We start from the raw sequence: 20,956 nt of genomic DNA, 5'->3' as shown, positions 1-20,956 counted from the left end.
AACCACCCCCTCAGAATGGCACAAAATTAAAAAAAAAAAATTCATCAGCTCTCCAATGTTGTATGTAACCAAGACTGACAAGCCAGGTGATACATATTCATAGAGGACACACTGGGAAGCAAGATACAAAGACAGTCAAGCACATCATCTTTTAAAAGCTACCTCAATTCAACCAGACTGGTTCTAGCCACTCTATGATTTGCCCAATACTGTAGATCTCAGAACTCACACTACCTAGTCTGATTGCTAATTGCATGGTGTCACACAGCAGCTGGTCAATCTTACTGGAACCTGCAATGCAACCAAGTATCAGCAGCCAGCCCAGGTCCAGAAGTGCTGAAAAAAGGTCCAGAAGCATGCCACAAAGGCACATGAACGCCTCCACACTGAGGTCCAACAGGACCTAAGAGTTTAGTTGCCATGTCATGTGAAAGCTAAACTGTTTCTCAAAGAGATGTACCTCTGGAGGCAGAAGAGCTGTGTTTGTGCAGCACTGATCCTAAGCTAGTAAACCAGGCTAAATCCAAATCTGCTGGCTACATCAATGGCAAAGGTAAACTGCGTTCCAGATAAACAAGGCACCTGAGAGTTGACATGACATTAAGTAGATCTCATACAACAGTTCTGCTTTGGAATGTGACCCAAAGAAGAGACATCTTGATCGTCAGGTTAGCATCCTGTGTGTTTAAAGTAAAATCTTCCTTGGTATTGTGGAAAAAGTATATTTTCATTCCTGCAAGTGTAAAACCAATAAAGCTTTGTAAGAATAGAATTTCATTTTTACTAAGTCTCTTTTCAAAGCAGTGATATACATTATTGATTTTAGTATTATGTTAAAATAAAGATGGGGAAATTTCTGAAGGACAGGAATAAGAAAGAGAATACGATGATGCTCCGCAGTCCTGCTTAGGTTTCTGGCAGAAGAAAAGAACAAAAGCCAATCTGCATCCTTGCATTTGCTTGCCTAAAGGTAGTCTAAAGCTAAGCAAATTGGAACAGATTCATACATGAGTGGTTTATCTGCAGTTAGTTCTAGTATCAAGTTGTCAAATTTCATTTACCTGTTACATAGACTTGTATTAACATCAGTAAGTATAATCAATACCGTTACTCAAAATACTTGAAAATTTTAACTCCTTTGGGTTTTCTTATGGGGGCTTTTTCCTTTATTATTCCAGGGGGATGGTGGGGGGGTGTACTATAATGATGAAGGTATGCAGTATTGTAGAGTAAGCTATGTCTGAGCTATACCTTAATCTTTCCAGTTCTCCCTTTACATTTTCTCTAATATTTGGTCCTTCTACAACGGTAAAACTCTCTCATAAAGTTCGGTATATACCTAATGTAAAGGATGAAATGAGGCTGGCTGGAGAGCTACCAGTGTTCACCCTGTCCTCCCCCATATTTAGAGACCGGTCCCCACTTCCCATGTTCTTTCTTGGGTTTACAAATTCTTCTCTTCACCTTGTACTCTAATTACCTTGCACATCATTGAAGACTTTGGGTGTATCATTGCCAAAAATGCTTCCAAAATTGTATCTCCTTTCTTAATATACAAAATTGCTTTGCTATTTTCAACTTACATGGTACTGTCTACTGTTGCATGGATTTATTAAATGTCTCTAAGATCAGACTTACAGAAAAAAAAGAGTACGTGAAATTGCATTAGTGGATGGAGAAAATCTGGTACTTAGTCTTCTTTCCAGTTTGACAGCCCCGACTTTTGCTTCTTCTTCAGTTCTGCTAGTGACCCTGCTTTGTCCACACATTATAAATCACCATTCTTAATAAAAGCAGAGGTAAAGTTTTCATTAAACTTTACTAGTATTAAATAGACTACCTTCTTATTTACCATTTGGGCCATTCTGCAGCTATTTATACCTTTCTAACTGTCTAGCTCTACATTTACATTTTATGGATATAAAACCCTTTTAATTTTCTTTTCAATATCTACCTCAGCTTGACTTTTGGAAATCCTCACTTCATATCTTTTTGTTTTGTTTTCTTTCTTTCTGGATCAACCTCCCCTTCCCATTTATTCCTGTAAGTTCTTCATTACCCCCAGTATTTTGAGTAGTTTATATAATGAGTCTGGATGAATTTCCTCAAAGCACTCAAATACAAACTTTTCCTGTCTTTTTGGGAGGCTTAGAATCCATACATATTTTGCATCTCTGATTCAAAGAAATTCCACACTTTGACATTAACGTGTCCAACTCACAATAACGCTGTGATAAACTCTCATCTTTTGCCCCCTTTTGCTGAATACTGTTACTGAATACTGTTACAGCAATCTGTTATCCCTATTCATTCTCAGATTCCTTGGGGCAGTGAAAAGAAATATGATCGCTGAATTTTAAAATCATTCACATTACAAATAATATAAAAATCATACCTTTAATTGAATTTTTGCAGATGCCATTTTTTCTACTGCAGCAAGTTCATACAGATGTTTGTAACCAACAGGTTTATACTTCTGGCTGCAAAGACCATTTCTCATAGGAACAACCAGATTTTCTAGTTATTACATGAAACACAGTCATTTCAAATTCTGGAGAAATATTTTAAGCGTGAGTCATAAAATGAAAGCATTATAGATCGAAATTAGAAACAGTGTATTTTAAACATTAAAAGTTTCCATAACAAAGAGATTGTTAGTTGGTGAATAAGAATTTGAAACAAACATAAGCTAGTAGAAATTATATAAGAAACATTAACCATTTGTCTGTTTACAAAGAGTTTATTTTAAAAGATTTTTTTTTATATGTGAACTTCAAGAATAATTCACTTTAAACTGGGTTTACTGGAATTTTAGGAAGTTCTAATACAGAAATACGTAAGTTTCAATATATGCATTCTTATTTCACAAATTGGAAAACTACCTCAATATTTATTGTAATCTATGGATTGAGCAATAGGAGTAATTTTTTTCTAGAAGGTATACAAACTACTGATTATATGTAAACAGAATGAGTTGCAATTACATTTCCCATTGAATCTCCAGCCATAAGAACAGCATAATTTCTCTATTAAAATTCTCTAGGCCCCTGGGAAAAACAACGTACTTCCTTAATAAAGAGAAAGGCACTAAATTGCAAGGAAAACATCGTACTTGGTTTCTGCTGCATGCAGGATGGATTATAATGTCCACTTTCTTCAGTCCTATCATCAGTATTTGAAAGACTGTGACAGTATTGGAAGACTGTTGTCTAACAAAACCCAGAGGAAATAGTTTTGCTGAAAAAGCATTTGAAGTCAATAAAGATTTAACTAAGCTGGTCTTTCACCACACAGTGAAGATAACTTACAATGATCCCTTTAAGCAGTTTCATTGACGGATTGCCATATTCGCCAAACAACAGTTACCTCAAGTTTACCACGGAGTCCTACTTTGAGCTTATGTTCATGTTCCTAAAATACACTACCTTTATTTCTCTTCCCCCTCACCAACTTCTTAAGAATGACAACTTCCACCATTTCATGGTCACTTTAATCCAAAGCATATTATGTATACACTTAAAACTGGGTGAGGCAAGGACTGAGAAGACCAGCAGCCATATCAGAACTAATCCAGAAAACCAAGGCTGCAAATCCTGTCTGAACAAGATTTGTGAACAGAAAAAGAGAAGCATGCTCAAGGTAACCTCAGATACACAGCTGCCTGATATTAATCGACAGATTTTCCTGGTCTATTGGTCTGCGCCAGACTCCCATAAAAACAGAACTGCATCTTTCTTCCCCTCTGATCATCATCTACAGTTTCCACAGGCAATCCCTTTGCTGTTTCCACTCTCTGAACTTGAGAGGGTACACAACCTACATAGAGGAAGGCTTTCTCCTTTCCTCCTGCTTGTCAATCCTGCTTTCCTCTCCACTAATCTTCTCAACATGCGAAGGATTCTACCAAATCAGTGTTATGCCAACCAGGTTATAGCTTTGATCTTTTATTATGACTACTTTTTTATTCTCTATATACCTTACACAAAAAATGTTCAGTAGTTTGATCCACTAATTTCTTCCATTTTAGCCCTCCTATGAGCTTAGTATGAATAATCTCCTTTCTCCCATTTTTTAGGCCTTTAGGTAGCTTTGTTCATCTGTGGGCTTTTATGATCAATCCAAATTTAAAGTTCTCATCCCTAAGTTAGGAAGATTTTATGTGAAGATTTTTTTTCCTTCTTTCTGAGATTGCTTACAGCACTGTCCAGCAGAGATTCTGTCACATCATTACATGTTCAAAAAAGCAAAAGTTCAGTCGCCAAACCCTCTGAAAAGCCACTCATTCAGTTCTTCCTCCTAAGCCTATTACTCCTTCATCACTGCTCCCAAAGGCTTACAATCACTTCTAGTCTGCTAGGAGTCATTTCAGGCAGTAACATCAGTGTCCACACACATGATCAGCAGGGCATGGCAGGAGCTTCAGAGCAATTCCGTAACATTTCTAAATCAGGCTCCCTGCAGGCAAATGCCTGGGAGCACCTGGGAGATAAGTTAGCAGATGCATCCTGTCATATTCTTTAGAAACGAATCAGTAACTCTGACTAGTACTACTAAATGACATTAACTACTGCTAGAAGTCATTAAGTGCAACTCCTTGGTATGGTGCTTGTGAATCTCATGACCTTTGAAAAGTATGGTAGTCTCTTCCAGCATCAGAGATCCTCAATTAATTCCAGGATAGCATACTAGGTAAGTGTCAGAACAAAGGTGGGACACCGTCATCTTCCTGAAGAGATAAAGATCTAAATCTCTCCCTGCAGCACCTGTTGCAGAGACCTCTAAGTACCTAATGTCAGTGGTTTTGGAAACGTTCTACATGCACCATACACGCATGTCAGTGCATGCACTGACAAAGTCCTCATGCTTCAGTCAGCTGTTAGCCTTGCCACTCCTCTTTCCGATCAGGAATCGGAAGTTATTCTTAAATCATTTCACTAGCACGGATCTCACACCACTTGTTCTGAATTGTGGTATAGATATCCAGGGGTAGGAACCCTATCTGGGTATGGCACTCAAAATTGCAATATCCTGACCAGTTTTCTTTGGTCTATATCAGCATTGTCATCTCCTTAACTACTCAATGAAATTACAGTTTGCTGTCCCTGTTTGACAGCTCTCACTCATCACTGGCTTTTGAAACCCTGCTTTCTCTATGTCAGCTTTATTCCTCAATACAGTGTAGTAAGGATAAGACACGTGATCAAAAAAACAAATCCATGTAATCTTTTTTGCACCTTTTCTTTCTCACAATATAAAATGAGAGAAGAGGGTTGACAACAAAAAGCATGGAAAAAACAGGATTAAAAATGTAAAAGTGTGTACTGATGTACAGGAAGCAATAACAAATACAGTGCAGAAAACAACTAGGAAGGGAGAACGAACCATCCCACTGAATGAATAGATGGAGAGAACAAGGAATGCTATAATACAACAAGGAGAAGCACTGTTTTTCTTTGGCTGGGTTGTCTTAATCTGTTCTAACCACAGAAAAATGTATCAGAGAACAGTGAATAAGCAGAGAGAATCCATTTACTTAAAAAGGTTAAACTTGGTGGTACCTAGATTAAAAAAAAGTTGTTACTATGTTGGGTTTCTAAACAAAAAAAAAAAAACTTGTGGCAATGTTTGGAAGCCTTAGAGTTGTCTCTGAAAGTCCCAAGTTTAATTTAGCAACATAATCTGTTATTTTCTACACTCTTAAAAAAGTTTTATATAAAACAAATAAATATACATAGCTACACATAGAACTAATGTAAGAGAAAGTAGGTACCTGAGGTACTTCCTCAGGTAACTCATCTTCACCAACTTAATAATGTCCCTCACATCTAAGAAAAGAATGAGGAGTGAAAGACAGGTTCAGTTTCCAAACCTCTAATCCTGAATAATTTAATTTTATCTTTGCTTTCAATATGCTTTTTCCTTTATCCTGTATATCTTAACCTTATGAATCTCTGCTACTAATCTTTATCTGTTTCTTCTTCTACTGAGGACTTTACTCTGAGGAATTTTCTGAAGTCAATAGGGTCTATCCATGTGAGATTAATTCCAAAATCAGGGTCTTGGCATATAGGTTGCAAACTTTGTATTTAATAGGTAACGTATTGGATATGTATCATATTTTACAAAGAAAATAAATTTTATATATGGTTGTATGTATGTATACACCCACAAATATATACACATATAAACACACATGAATAAAAATATAAAATATTAAACTTTTAGATTTTAAAATGCCTTTTCACAATTTTCTGTAACAAATACTGGCTAAAGCCTGAGATACAATTATTATGGTAAATGAAAATACTTGAACTTTTACCCCAGTACCGTAAAGCTTTAGCGCACAGATCCTCAGTTACTTTACATAAGATAGGAAGCTTATAGGGATAAGGAACGGGCCTTTTCTTTCCAATCTCTTTTTTAGGTTCCTTTAGTAGTGAAACTTGCCATTAGGTATTAGTAGAAAGATTTTTTTCCATTCACTATTAAAAACATAGTGGCTGGAAGCAATTATGTCTGACATACGGTTTTGAGAAGGGTCCCATATAAAATGTTAAGGTAAATCCTGCAAAGCTATCTCTTGATCCTCCTTCAAGTCTCCCCTAAGGATTTTCATTTGTCACATGCCTACGGAAAGTTTGACAACATGACTCCAGATGATGCCTCATTGTGGAAAAATTTTTTCATGTCAACCACCAGGGCAGTCCCCAATATCAGTACAGACTGGGTGTTGAATGGATTGAGGACAGCCCTGCAGAGGACAACTTGGGAATCCTGGTGGATGAAAAATTGGACATGAGTGGGCAACCTGTGCTTGCAGCCCAGAAAGCCAGTCGTATCCTGGGCTGCATGAAAAGAAGTGTGGCCAGCAGGTCGAGGGAAGTGATTCTCCCTCTCTACTCTGCTCTTGTCAGACCCCACCTGGAGTACTGCGTCTAGCTCTGGGGTCCCCAGTACAAGACAGACACGGACCTGTTAGAGCAGGTCCAGAGGAGGCCATGGAAATGGTCAGAGGGCTGGAATATACCTCTCCTGTGAAGAAAGGCTGAGAGAATTGGGCTTGTTCAGCCTGGAGAAGAGAAGGCTCCAGGGAGACCTTATTGCAGCCTTTCAATATATAAAGGGGGCTTATAAGAAAAACACAGGAAGACTTTTTACCAGGGCCTGTAGTGACAGGACAAGGGGAAATGGTTTTAAACTGAAAGAGGGCAGATTTAGATTGGATATAAGGAAGAAATTCTTCACTGGTGGTGAGACACTGGAACAGGTTGCCCAGAGAGGTGGTGGATGCCCCATCCCTGGAAGTGTTCAAGGCCAGGTTGGATGGAGCTTTGAGCAACCTGACCTAGTGAAAGGTGTCCCTGCCCATGGCAGGGGGCTTGGAACTAGATGGTCTTTGAAGGTGCCTTCCAACCCAAACCATTCCGATTCTATGATCGGAATGCTGTAGCAGCTTCCATATGCAGCTATTAATTGCACAGAGTAGTTCATAAGCAGTTTTACTGTAGATTGTGAAAAAACAATTAAATTTGAACATGATAGCATACATACCTACATCATTAATCCTATGAGTTGTAAAGAATGTTCCATGGTCCGGTTCACTCATTTTTATTTTTTATGTATTTTTTATATCTGTTGAGAAACAAACAGATGTTTTGAGAATACCAACATTGTGGATGCAAGCTAAAAACACATTAAAAAATATGTATTGTTTTCTGAGGAGAGAGGCCACATCTCACTAAAAATGTAATTAGACAGAAATTCCACAGTTCATCTTTCATTTTAAGAGAGATTTCATGTGCCTCATATCATTTAGCAACTAAGAGAAAGAAAACAAAATATTATTCCCTTGATGAATCTGTAATGCTGTCACATAGATCACCTATTCTTTGCTTTGTGCTTTTCAAAATATAACAATCCTATTGACCCAAATGTAAGGTAAGTTTTTGAGGTGTTCTTTGTTTTTGGAAATAAAGCCTGAAAAGATCACTCTTTTCTTATATTTAGAGACAGTGGTTTATGTATAGATCCCTATAGACCCCCTTTAAGAGTCTCTGTATTAATACTTGTCAACCCAAATCAGCTGTTTCAGCAACAGTGGCTTAGTTCCTGATGACCAACTATGACAGGCAGCATGTACCAAGTATTCACATCATCTTGGGATAAGCTTGACATTTAAGATGCAATAAGATATACAACATAGTAAAAAACTTTGATGTCTTAAAAACCTAAAAAAAAAAAAAAAAAAGAAAAGCAATAGATCAAAACAAGGTGTTTCAGTTGAACTGAATCAATCACTGAAAAATGCCAGAAGGGGAAGGTAATGTTCAACCAGACTCCCCACAAACCCTCTCCCTGAAACCCGGCTCCACCTTACTTACCAAAATTTCCTACACACAAAATTCAATCCACTTTGTCACACCTTTGACATTTGTCTGGTCCTACAGCAAGTAGCAACACAGTGAACAGCAGACCAGCAAAATCTGTTAATTTGTGTATTGTGGAGTTATTTTTCTGCTGTTCTAGTGAGTTGAACCAGTTTATCCATACAAATTCCAAGGAAGGCACAATGCAACAAGGAGGGAAGGAAGAGCAGCAGAAGCAATGGAAGGGGAACTATTCTGACAGAGAGCTATTAATTTCGGTCAAATAAAAATGTGAAACTGCAACTAGAGATACTTAGCATTGTACTTTCCTGTGAGCTATGTTTCTTCATGACAACATTCTGCATTGCAGAATCAAAACCAGCTAAAGTGTAAAAATTTGACTTAGATGGACCAGTTTCATGAATGAGCTTCCATTATTACTGCAAACAAATGGTATGTGCAGTTGAAATTACAGCCACAACAATACACACACATACACACACAGTACTGTTCCTGTGGCTCAAAGTCAGTTTGATATTAATTCTGTACAGGTTAACTATGCAAGTTACAAGGCAAATAAAATTCATGACCACGAGGCTTTGTACAGTGAACATTCCATGACCAAACCAAGTAGAAAATAGTGAACACTCATTGATAAAGTGTGACATTTCTCAATGCTTCTTCATGCATATTCTTCAGTGTTATTTAACAATGCTATAAAACTGACCCTTGCACTAAACCAAAAATATCGAAGTCTAAATGTCATCTGTCTTCATCCAAGAGTGACCATTCATTAACAACAAAGGGACCTTTTAAAATTTGTTCTGAAAGTAATTGACAATATCAGTTGGTCAGAAGCTACATTGAACGTCATCATCTGATCACAAAGACTGAAATTAAAGATACGCAAGAGTAAGAATATATGACAATACATGAGGGAGTTCATTCCCCTTTTGAAAGATTAACGTGTATTTTACAATCTAAGAGTCACTTGTAAATAAATTTACAGTTCTATCCCAAAGTCTACACAATCCTCAAAAGTCAAGCAAAAAAGAAAGGAAGAAAAAGATTAGCACACTCATACTGCTGATTCCATTCTTCTCCACTTAAAGCAATTATTTGGTTTCAACTTGTAACCATATAACACTGCCAAATTCATCCAGACAAATAAGGTAATTCTCCATATCAGAAGCAACTTTGGCCTGTTTGTCATGGTAACGTATTATCTCTACATCAACTTATCTACATATAATTCTCTAACTGCACGTATACTTCGGTTGGAATAGATTTTTTTAAAAATCAAATTAATTACATATGTCAATCCTTAAGGTAGGGATTTACTAACATAGTAAAATATGAGATTTGCCTTACTTATTTCTTCAAGATGCACAAAGTTTAAATGTTGCTTCTTTTCCCCCTAAAGACAAAATATATTTTTCTGCTGCTTCTTAGAAAGGTCAACTATGCATGGGCTTGTCTTTCTCTGTTTCTTGGAGGAATCACTGGAAATATAACTAGAACAAGAAATGCTCAATCACCAACACACAAATCTTTAAGCTATAGACTGATCAATTTAAAAAGGCATTTAAAGAAAATTCTTTTTATTCAGGTTGTTTACAAGTCTGTAAATTAGGTTTAGTTTAGTATAGTTTACACTATAGTTTAGTTCAGTATATTTAGTGTCATAATTCCCTTAGATTTCCAGCCTCCAAAAAATCATCTTCCTGGGAGGACGGGGAAGTAGACACATCATGAAATTCTGTAATTAAAAAAGGGGCCAGAGGAGGACTCTTAAAACAAAGAGTAAAACCCTGCAAACTAGCATAATTTCCCATGGAATTCTATAATATTCAGCACTGTCTGGAAACTTCAGCACAATTATGTGATACAATCTTCCACTGAATTTATAGTCATTAAGGTTGAATGGGAAAACTTAAAACACTAACAGTAAAAGCTCAAAAAGTAGAAAAAATATACAAAAACAAAATATTTGTTTAGTACTACTTTTCAAATATTTCTTCTTAAGGCTTTCAATGTGAATCACAAAGAAACAAAACAGGCTTCCCCCCCCCCCGAATTTTACCCTTCCTTTGAAGAGTAAATCAACCACATACCTGGATTTAGAGAAAAGGGAAAGCATCACAATATATTGAAATTCTTTGTTTTAAAGTTTTTTTGATTGACCAGTCTAAAACAGATTTTCATAGAATCGTTTAGGTTGGAAAAGACCTTTAAGATCATCAAGTCCAACCGTAAACCTAACACTGCCAAGTCCACCACTAAACCATGTCCCTAAGCACCACATCTACACGTCTTTTCAATACCTCCAGGGATGGTGACTCCATCATTTCCCTGGGCAGCCTCTTCCAATACTTGACAACCCTTTTGGTGAAGAAATTCTTCCTAATATCAAATCTAAACCTCCCCTGGCACAACTTGAGGCCGTTTCTTGTCCTATTGCTTGTTACTTGGGAGAAGAGACTGACACCCACCTCGCTACCACCTCCTTTCAGGTAGGTGTAGAGCGCGATAAGGTCTCCCCTGAGCCTCCTTTTCTCCAGGCTAAACAACCCCAGTTCCCTCAGCTGCTCCTCATAAGACACGTGCTTTTCATACATTTCATTTTCATATATTTCATATATCTCTTTCTTAGAAAGATCATAACTCATCACAATTCCTAGCCTAATTCAGAAGATGTGAATATTCAACTGTGGCTTGATATTTCTATAACCCTACTGATATCCTTACTAACGTAAAAATGAAGAATAACTGCACCAAGTCTCTTCTTACACCATCAGATATAACCTATATTTACACAGGGCCAAGAAAACAAGGGGGAAGAACCAACACAAGGATTCTGAATGAGTATGACCATTCTCCAGTGGAGTCACTCAAGCTCTGCAGATCAGCAGTATGATTTTTAAACACCAGCAAGTTCTCTTGAGGGTTTTTGTGTACTGTGGTTAATATTTACACAGCAACGTTGATTTTCCTTTCCAGAGATATCAGCAAGGCTACCACATTCTGAAATTCTGCAAACAGAAATAAATATATCTGTATTAGACTTGAAGCTGATTGTCTGCACGTGCTTTGTGGAACCATTTGGACTTTTTAGATTTGTAACAGCCCAGCGATAGCAGCAGTTTCAACCAAGTTGCCAGAATTCCTCAAATTAAAAGCAGGAAAATATATCTACAAAGGAAAACACAACATGGGATAGTCCTAACTACAGAGCGAGACATCAAAGTTCCTTGCAAAGTCAAAATGAGAGATCTGCAACAATGAAAACTGGCTTTGCTTTGCCTGCTAGCACTTGCAATTCTTGGCACCCAATTTCCCCATGCCTAAGTTAGAGAGGGATTCAGTGGTATATTTGAGTATAGGGGTACCAAATAAACAGTTTACCTCAAAAGATTCTCTGATTCTGCTCTTTTCACAAGGTTAGTCCTTAGAAAGGGCCATTTAAGCCTCCATCATCAGTTCTACAGTCTGTATTCATTCATGCTGGTATTACAGTAGAGATACTTTCTTTTGATATGGGCAAACTGCTATCAAGCAGTATTCTTAGAGCACAGAGTTTGCATCAGTAGCCTGAGGAAATCCCTGCTGATCTCAGCCTCCCCGGGCCAAGTGGAAGAACTATGATTCAGCAATTTCAAAGAGCATGAAATCTACTTCCAGTTTTCATTCTTACAAGCATAACCCATGGAAAATCATTTGTAGCAGAATTTTTTTTCTACTTCCTCTGGCATTTCCACTCTAGTTCATGGAAAGTAATGCAAATATTTCAGGGGGTATTTTAGTTTTTAACAAAAGCCACTGGATTTTGCATCTCAATACATCTGGCAGTGCCTTTAAGCACCTTCATCCTTTCACTCTTGAAGAGACCACTGGAATTTTTGTATTTTATAACCTTAAAAGAGTAATTTCTACTATGTCAATGCTCTCATTAAATTCTGAGATCTGTTAGTATTTCTCCTCCTTGTGGAGTCTGTATTAAAAGGAGAAAGGAAATCAATTTAGGGTGAGGCTTGGTATATTTACATCATAATGACACTTTTCCAAAGATTTTATTATTTGTAGGTTTAAAGACAACAAATTTAATTGATAGCAGTGGGTTAATTCTGGGGGTGCTTGCTCAACTTCTACCCTGCAAGCCCCCTGTCAGCTTCAGTTGAAATTTTGTACTGAATGAATATCACAGCTTACAAACCAGACTTTACATTTCATGATGAAAATTATTAATTTTTAAAGGTTTGCAGCTGCTTGAACAGAGCTAATGAGCTACAGCTAATGATTTTTTCCATATACCTATGTGGTTTTGAAGCTAAAATACTTAAAGAGTAGAAATATCGATTTCAGTAAGAGCTCACTGCCTTCAAAATCTTTTCACCTTCACAGATTACAACAGAATAACTTTAATTCGCATACTTCTTTTCTAAAGAAAGATTATTCAGTAAGTAGTACTCCTTAGAGCAAGAGTAACTTCACTTTTCTTGCTCTGGTACTCATAGTATATTTTCATTGGGAATAGGTTTGTTTCATTGGGAATAGGGTTATTTCAGCAATTAGCTTATTAACATCCATAGAATCATAGAATCATTAAGGTTGGAAGAGACCTCTAAGATCATCGAGTCCAGCCGTCAACCCAACACCACCAAGCCCACTAAACCATGTCCCTAAGTGCCTCATCTACCCGTCTTTTAAATACTTCCAGGGATGGTGACTCAACCACTTCCCTGGGCAGCCTGAACCAAATATACTATCCAGGAATTTGGGCAATCCGTTTAATATTTGTGACCAGAAAGATTAAGAAAATATTCAAGAAGGATGACATCTTAGCATTTAAACTTTTAAAATACTCTTTAGAATACAGCCACAAGGAAATTTGGGTAGCATTCACAAAAGAGAAAAGGACCTTACCTTCCTTTAAACACTGTATCCCAGTGGTTAGGGATAAAGAGGCATAAAGGAGGAAAACTTTGGTTTCCAATGCCCTTTCTGAAGGTTCTCCTAAGCATTGGAACCACAAGGATTCCCACATATTGGATGGTTGTCTTATCCATACATATTAAGAGATCCTCTAGTCTGAAGGTTTTTGAATAGTGCCTACACCTCACATCCAAACATCCTAAACCAAAATGAGATATCATGTCATTTGAGTGTTTAACCCAAAACACTTTAGCCAACCAAAACTCAAAAATTAAAAAAAAAAAAAAAAAAAAAAATCCTTCTCTGTTCCCTTTCTTGGCTCTGCCCCAGTGTGGTCAGACTGTGAAACAGAAAAACTCCAGAAGCCCCCTGGGACAACAGCATTAGGAGGTACTGACTTTGTCTACAGTGCCCCACAAGGCTTTGATCCAAAGCAGCTAAGGCATGCCATGCTTTGCTTGCTGATCCTAAGTGGTACTTACAAAGCCGTTAATGCTTTGTGTGATACAACATTGCGTCCTTCCAGGAAAACACCTGGATGATTGTCTGCCCTAACACTGCTGGCATATGTGGAGCTAGCCAGGCCAGGATGACTGCGCTCCCACATCACTGGTGGATGCAAGCTCAAGTCCAAGCTAACAGGCAGCACAAGCTAAGGCCTTCCTCCTATTTACTCTGCAATCTGCAACCTGCTCCAAAGCCTAAGGGTGAGTGCAAGTTTGTCTCCAAATACCTTAGATGTAATGATGTTTAAGCTCAGATTTGTTCTCAAGAACAAACAAGGACAGGCTGAAACAGAGCAGTTCAAGTACCTGAGAGCACTGACTAGACGCGGAGCTACCTCCTGTCACCGTGTGAGTGCAAGGACTGGTCAGGAGTTGTAACTAACAGGAAAATCAGATTAACTTCTCACAAATGGAGAAGTGCTTTCCTCTCCACCCATACTATGATAAACAGGACGGCATTTTTACTAAAGATACTACCACTATGGAGTCCAAGCCTGGAGACCTAAGCAGCAGGGGAAGGGCAAAGGAGCATTTTAGCTGGAGAACTAAGAACTAGACAACTCGGCAGATTTGGAGGAAAGCCCTAAAAGAAGAAGAAAAAAAAAGCTGCGTTAGGGAGCTCTGCCAATTAGTATTACAAGCTATACAATCACATAGGAGGATGCAAACTATCTTTTGTAAGTATCAGCAATCCGTATCCAAGTTTGACAGAATGAGCAGTATCTTGCACAGACAAACCCATACTTTTCATCCCCAGTGTGATTTCCAAGCTGCCTTCTGGTTATTCTCCTGCCTTCCCCATCAGCTCACAGTACCTGTTCCAGCTCTGTTGTACATGGTCAAAGCACAACAGCACGGGATTTAAAAATAAATTAAAAGAAAAACAGGTCAGGCTCAGGAACTTCAGCTGGGAAAAAAGAGAAAGGGGATACCACCTGGCAGTTTCGTTACTGCATTAAACCTTTAGTAGGATTAAGATTTTATTAGGTTAAATAAAACAAATCAGGCTGAAGAGACATTTCAACATTATGAGTAATGTAAAGGCCGGACAAAACATCTGTCTTTAGAAAAATAACTGCACAAGGAGCTAACAATCTAGTCTCTCACAAGCTTAAAAGAAATTCTATTCTGCTGCTACAGACAGTCAGCCTTCCTCCTGCCTGCTTTTTTGGGTTTCTGACCATCCTAGCACTACTTCTATTGATAAACTTGGGAAGAGAGTACTACACGGTCACTCGTCTAACCCTATATGAAGGCAAAAAATAACTTACTGATGAAAAAGTAAGTTTTCAAGTGCCGGGTCTTGCACTTCGGCCACAACAACCCCATGCAGCGCTACAGGCTTGGGGAAGAGTGGCTGGAAAGCTGCCTGGCGGAAAAGGACCTGGGGGTGTTGGTCGACAGCCGGCTGAACATGAGCCGGCAGTGTGCCCAGGCGGCCAAGAAGGCCAATGGCATCCTGGCCTGTATCAGAAATAGTGTGGCCAGCAGGACTAGGGAAGTGATCGTGCCCCTGTACTCGGCACTGGTGAGGCCACACCTCGAATACTGTGTTCAGTTTTGGGCCCCTCACTACAAGAAGGACGTTGGGGTGCTGGAGCGTGTCCAGAGAAGGGCAACGAGGCTGGTGAGGGGTCTGGAGAACAAGTCTTATGAGGAGTGGCTGAGGGAACTGGGGTTGTTTAGCCTGGAGAAAAGGAGGCTGAGGGGAGACCTCATCGCTCTCTACAACTCCCTGAAAGGAGGCTGTAGCGAGGTGGGTGTTGGTCTCTTCTCCCAAGTAACTGGCGAAAGGACGAGAGGAAATGGCCTCAAGTTGCGCCAGGGGAGGTTTAGATTGGATGTAAGGAAAAATGTCTTTACTGAAAGAGTGGTTAAACATTGGAACAGGCTGGCCAGGGAAGTGGTTGAGTCCCCCTCCCTGGAAGTATTTAAAAGACGGGTAGATGAGGCGCTTAGGGACATGGTTTAGTGGGCATGGTGGGTTGGGTTGACGGTTGGACTCGATGATCTTGGAGGTCTCTTCCAACCTTAATGATTCTATGATTCTAAAATTGGGAGTACTTGAAAGCTTTAAGACGACTGGATCCATCACACCCACTTCTCTCTATAACAACCTTTTATTACTGTTCCCTGCCCAGCTGCCACGTTAGCATCATTCTCCTGTATTACACATTTTGGAACCATCATCATAATGTGGGTCCATCTGGCCAGCTTTAAAGGACAACACAAGAAAGGCTGTCCTTTTTGAAAAATAACTATGGATACTAGTAAGATTAGCAGCAGCATAGCTACCCCTCTGGTTTATTTATTTATCCCTTTGGCAGATTGTTAATATCTCTTCTTCCTACTGACATGTTTCTGATATAATGTCAGCATTTTAACAAAACTTCACATATTTGCCTTAGCTTCCACTCCTTTGAAAAGAAAGAAGGAGAGTACACCTTCAGGAACAGAACTGATGCAAAAAACAACTTACTGGCCATTTTCTGCAATTTTAGGGCTACTGTGTTTGATTAAATAAATGCTTATGCCCTTCCAGCCTACCCATTTCTCTCTTCTGCAATAATGTCATACATGTGTATTTGATCTCAGCCTTTTAACGGACATTATTTTCTGTTATCACAAATTCAACATTATGACTTCACTACAACACTGAAAATGAACGTTAAGATGGTTTTGGAAAGGGCAAGATCTGTACAAACCTGTATTTTATCTTCAGTAACTAGAAAATGTACCAATCAAAATTATAAAAGCACTGCAAGTTACATTTATTTCTGCTTTAATGCTGATATATCTAAAAACCTCTTCAATACTATAAAAGTTCATCTAAGCCTGAATTCAGGTACCCCGCTTCAAGGCTTTGTTCAAACTTCAATACAGCCTCTAGGTTGGAAGTCTTGATGCATCTTAGAAAGAAAAAGTACAAAAGACAAAACAGACATCGAACAAAAGCCTTAAGTACATGGAAGACTGTTCCCCAAGAACACTAAATCAGCTTTGTCTATAGCCAGCCATGACTAAAGCTTTTACTAACAGTAAAAAGCACAAGGTTTACCAGTCCTCTGTTTCTCCTCCTGTTGATAATTTTGTATTTCGCTATAATTCAGAACTCTTTTAGGTAATAGCAAATATGACCTCTTAAAGATTATGCCTCCAATTCAACTTAACACTTTAGTGCATTCTTAATGTAAACACTTGCTTGTGCCTGAGGTATATGACTTAAGTATATTCTTAAATATGGGAATACCAAATATTAAGGCAAGATCCTACTCCCTTACATTTAAATAGAAATTAAACTCTACAAGTGTTAGTCAGCATTTCTGGAGCAAGCAAAGCCTGTAGTCTGCCAATCACACCCTGTCACACGTTGCTACTGGTGATGATGATACATGCCCAGTTAAGGTCCCAATTCCACAACCATGAGCACTCCCAGTGAGTGTAACCATTAACTTTCAAGGAGGCTAGATTTCACTGCCTGAATTCAACAAGTCATTTGCATACATAAATCACTGCAGATTCAGATCATGAGTGCTATTTTTTCCTCTCAACTAAACTGCTGCTAATCAACAGAAGGGCAAAATTACGGGGCAGGGAAGCACAATGTTTAATGATCTGGACATGCTATTTAGAAGAAAGCTTTTTGTGCATGTTTTAAATCAGTCAAATTATTAAATGTAAAATCAATAATATGAAGCCATATCAACTCTATGCAAAATACAATTTAACAGCATAATCAATGACAGTTTAATAGCTACTCATATTTTGTGCTGAATGAAGGTTGCTTAATTTTGCAACAGCAGGTGTTACAATCCTGTCAGTGGCTCAAGTAAATTACGAGTGGGCATACACAATTAAAAACCAGAAGTGAACCACTGACTTCATTGAAAACTTTGAATACAACATCAATGGGAATTTTGATTATAGATTAGGACAGATGTTTCCTAAACATCCAAAGTCAGAGAAAAAAACCCCAAACATGAAAGTCCCTTATTTTCAGTGCTCTCTTTCGAATATCTGGAGATTTCTTAAATATTTTGTGGAAGGTTTTGTTATAGATGTTAAAGTTTAAAGGAAATGTTATTTGCTTAGCTACTGCATGTTTCCATTCAAAGAAGAGGAATATTAACATGCAGTTGTTGGAATCCTCTAATCCTAATTATTGTTAGGGAAAAGAGGCAGAGAATCACTCCCATTGTACAGCATGGAGTAAAAACAACAAATAACCAGCTTTATCCTTTAATCAGATCCATTCTCTTCTTCTAGCTGAACTATCTGAAAATGGCACCCATCCAGAACGTTTTAATCTTGCAGCAGTCTACCCATTCCCCAGGAAGAAAATACACAGTATAATACTTTTATCATTCAATGTCAAAACGGTTGCTAGAGAAGTCCCAGAGTTTGATTATCATTTAAATTTGCATTCCCTAAAGAATTATGGATCTGTTTGAAATAAAGTCAAGTATCAGAAATTGTACGTTCCCAAAAGAGACACAGTCCTTTTTGTCTACGATAATCTCATTACTTCCTCATTAAGTAAAACTTAATCCAAAGTAGGAAGATCAATTTGAGCAACACTTAAAACGATCATCTTCACTGAATAGTCTGTCACACTGCAAGGGGGGGGCGGAGAGCAACAGCTCATCTGCTTTCTGAGTATCTGTACATTACAAGAGAACTACTATTCCCCCTCTATTCTTTGAATATTCTAAGTAGCAAATCCAAGGTAAAATAAACTTAAAAAACACTTCATATAGAAAAAAAATTGCAACAATAATTGCAATAAATGAAAGGAAGTATATGTTTTAAAAGTTGACAAGCTGACATAAAAAGGGTAGGAAATGAAGTCACCCACATCCACCATGCAACCTTGAATCAAGTGAGTCTGCTGGCATTTTGGTATGTTGTTTTGAACAAAACACGCACAATCCATTTTCACTGACCAAATGCACCCACTTCAAAGTTAGCCAGCTACAGACAGCACACCTGGCAATTTCAAAGTTTAACTGAAAGAGAAGATGAGATAAGAAAATGCTCTGATGCTTTTTCTGATGGTTTGAGTTGGAAGGGACCTTTAAAGATCATCTAGTTCCAAGCCCCCTGCTGTGGGCAGAGACATCTTCCACTGGATCAGCTTGCTCAAAGCCCCATCCAGCCTGGCCTTGAACACCTCCAGGGATGGGGCAAACACAACTTCCTGGGCAATTCCTGGCATGTGGCTGGGCAATCCTGGACAAAATCCTGCTTTGCTGAGCTAAAGGCAAAAGTCCTGAGGCATCATTTACAGACTTTTGGATTTGAACACAAGAAATTTGCATAGTTTTATTATATACTTTTTTATTAATGTTTCAGCTAGCTTCCTGTTTATTACCTCCATGTATAACAAAAAGTTACAAATTAAGCAATTTACTTCAACATATTCATTTAAAGATGTATTGGAAGATGTGAGTCTGAGTTATCCATTATAGCACCCTACAATTTTACTTAAGAAATAACAAATGTGTAGTTAAATTGACCTTTAACTGTCTGACTCGTAAAGCACATCTGCTTATTCGCTAGCCTATGTGGAAAGCAGGATATTCGTAATGGTGCAGTGAGCAACTTAACCACTCTGCTGCTCTGGCATCCATCAGATAAAATGCTTAAATCTACATTACTCATTTAGCACAACAGAAGTAAAGATGCTGTAATAGAAAACTGCCATAGAATCAATGTTCCCTGCATTACAACAAAGTATCTTTGCCTTGACTCTTCCCCCCCCCCCTTCTTTTTTTCTATTAATGAAATACAAAGCCAAAGCAGTAGCTTAAGACTCTATAAAGAGGTTGATCTTAGTGGAACAAAATATTGCAATTTCATTATCTCTTAAGGCCCACTAGTTTTGGAACCAAGCATTTCAGCCACCCATATAAACCAAATATAACCTTTTTTCTTTTTTAAACCAAAAGAAGATCTGAGTCACATGAACAAGGAGACTAGACCTAACAGTGCAGAAACATCCTGTGAGAAGTAATGTTCTTGTTTAGGATTTCTTTGCTTAATAGCACCAATGAAATTATGCTCCTGGTCCAAAATTTGACCTGCCTTCTAACTGCTAAAATGAATCAAATAAATTCTTCTTGCTTGTATATAACTAGAATATTTAACTTCATGGTAAAAAATAAATAAATAAAACTATCATCTTGGTAACTTAAAAAAAAAAAAAATTCATTCTTTCTCTAGCAAGTGGCACCCAGAGCTGTGCAAGACACAGCACTTCAAATTGTATGGAAATTAAAAACCACAGTATTTTCACAATTTAAAATATATTTCAGAACAAAGTCATATTATCCATACAGATCATTCCAAATTGTGTAAGAAAAAATATCTGCCTGTTTATTTCCATATAAAAGTTTTGGTGCCATTCTTCTTCCCATGTACTTGGACTTTCTCCTGAGGACTCTGTTCTGCAAGATAGTGGCCATTCTAGTCTGGATCCAACACAGCACATAGCTGCATGTGTAAGCTTAAACACACCAAAGTATTTTGTAAAGTCTGGGTCAGTATTAAATAGTCTTGATACTATAGAAATATACAACAGGAAGTAAATGATTGTATTCCTAAGAGAACTAGCATACATTTAAAAAAAAAACAAAACCCAAAACACCAAAACTGTGTAAGTAACCAGAAAGGAAGGTTTCATAGGACTAATACCATCAGCTAACATATAACTTTCTGATGATAACCTCAAAGCTGTAAGGTTTTACAGAAGAAGCACCTTTTCATTACAGTTTTCATAGAAGAAAAGGAAGGCTTAATCAGAAAAGAAAATGTGTTGCTAGAGATGCAAGAACAGCAAGAAGGAGAGGTCTGGGGCGAGAGTAGAAAATACTTCAGAACAGATATTCAGGAGACTAAAAGGAACTGAATGACAAGAGACACTAAGGAGGTTATAGAGCTCACAGCCTGGGGACGGACCAGTCGGCAAGGTAAACCAATGCAAGCAGAAGGGCTGGCTCTCATGTGGCTCACTTTGGAAGGTGATACTGAAGTGCTCTCAATTAATGATGGCCTCCTGCCACCAGATGACCACCCTGATGTGGGAAGGACTGACCATATGTTTCTGCAAAGAGGCATCTTTGCAGAGGAGATATAAACATCTTTTTACCCTTC

At 38.1% G+C, this 20,956-nt stretch overlaps 1 protein-coding gene across 1 annotated transcript in view; it reads right to left on the bottom strand.

The window, feature by feature from the left end:
* CCDC148 (coiled-coil domain containing 148) overlaps positions 1–7,606 on the bottom strand; it is a 61,096-nt gene extending 53,490 nt beyond the window's left edge. The window contains 2 exon segments of the mRNA XM_009334036.1: positions 2,396–2,517; positions 7,552–7,606. Of these exon segments, the coding sequence (XP_009332311.1) occupies positions 2,396–2,517; positions 7,552–7,606 (177 nt within the window).
* Positions 7,607–20,956: the final 13,350 nt, after the last annotated feature.

Source organism: Pygoscelis adeliae, unplaced genomic scaffold (assembly GCF_000699105.1).
Source record: "Pygoscelis adeliae isolate BGI_AS28 unplaced genomic scaffold, ASM69910v1 Scaffold131, whole genome shotgun sequence".
Classification (NCBI taxonomy): Eukaryota; Metazoa; Chordata; class Aves; order Sphenisciformes; family Spheniscidae; genus Pygoscelis; species Pygoscelis adeliae.
This window is presented reverse-complemented; position numbering and strand designations above follow the sequence as displayed.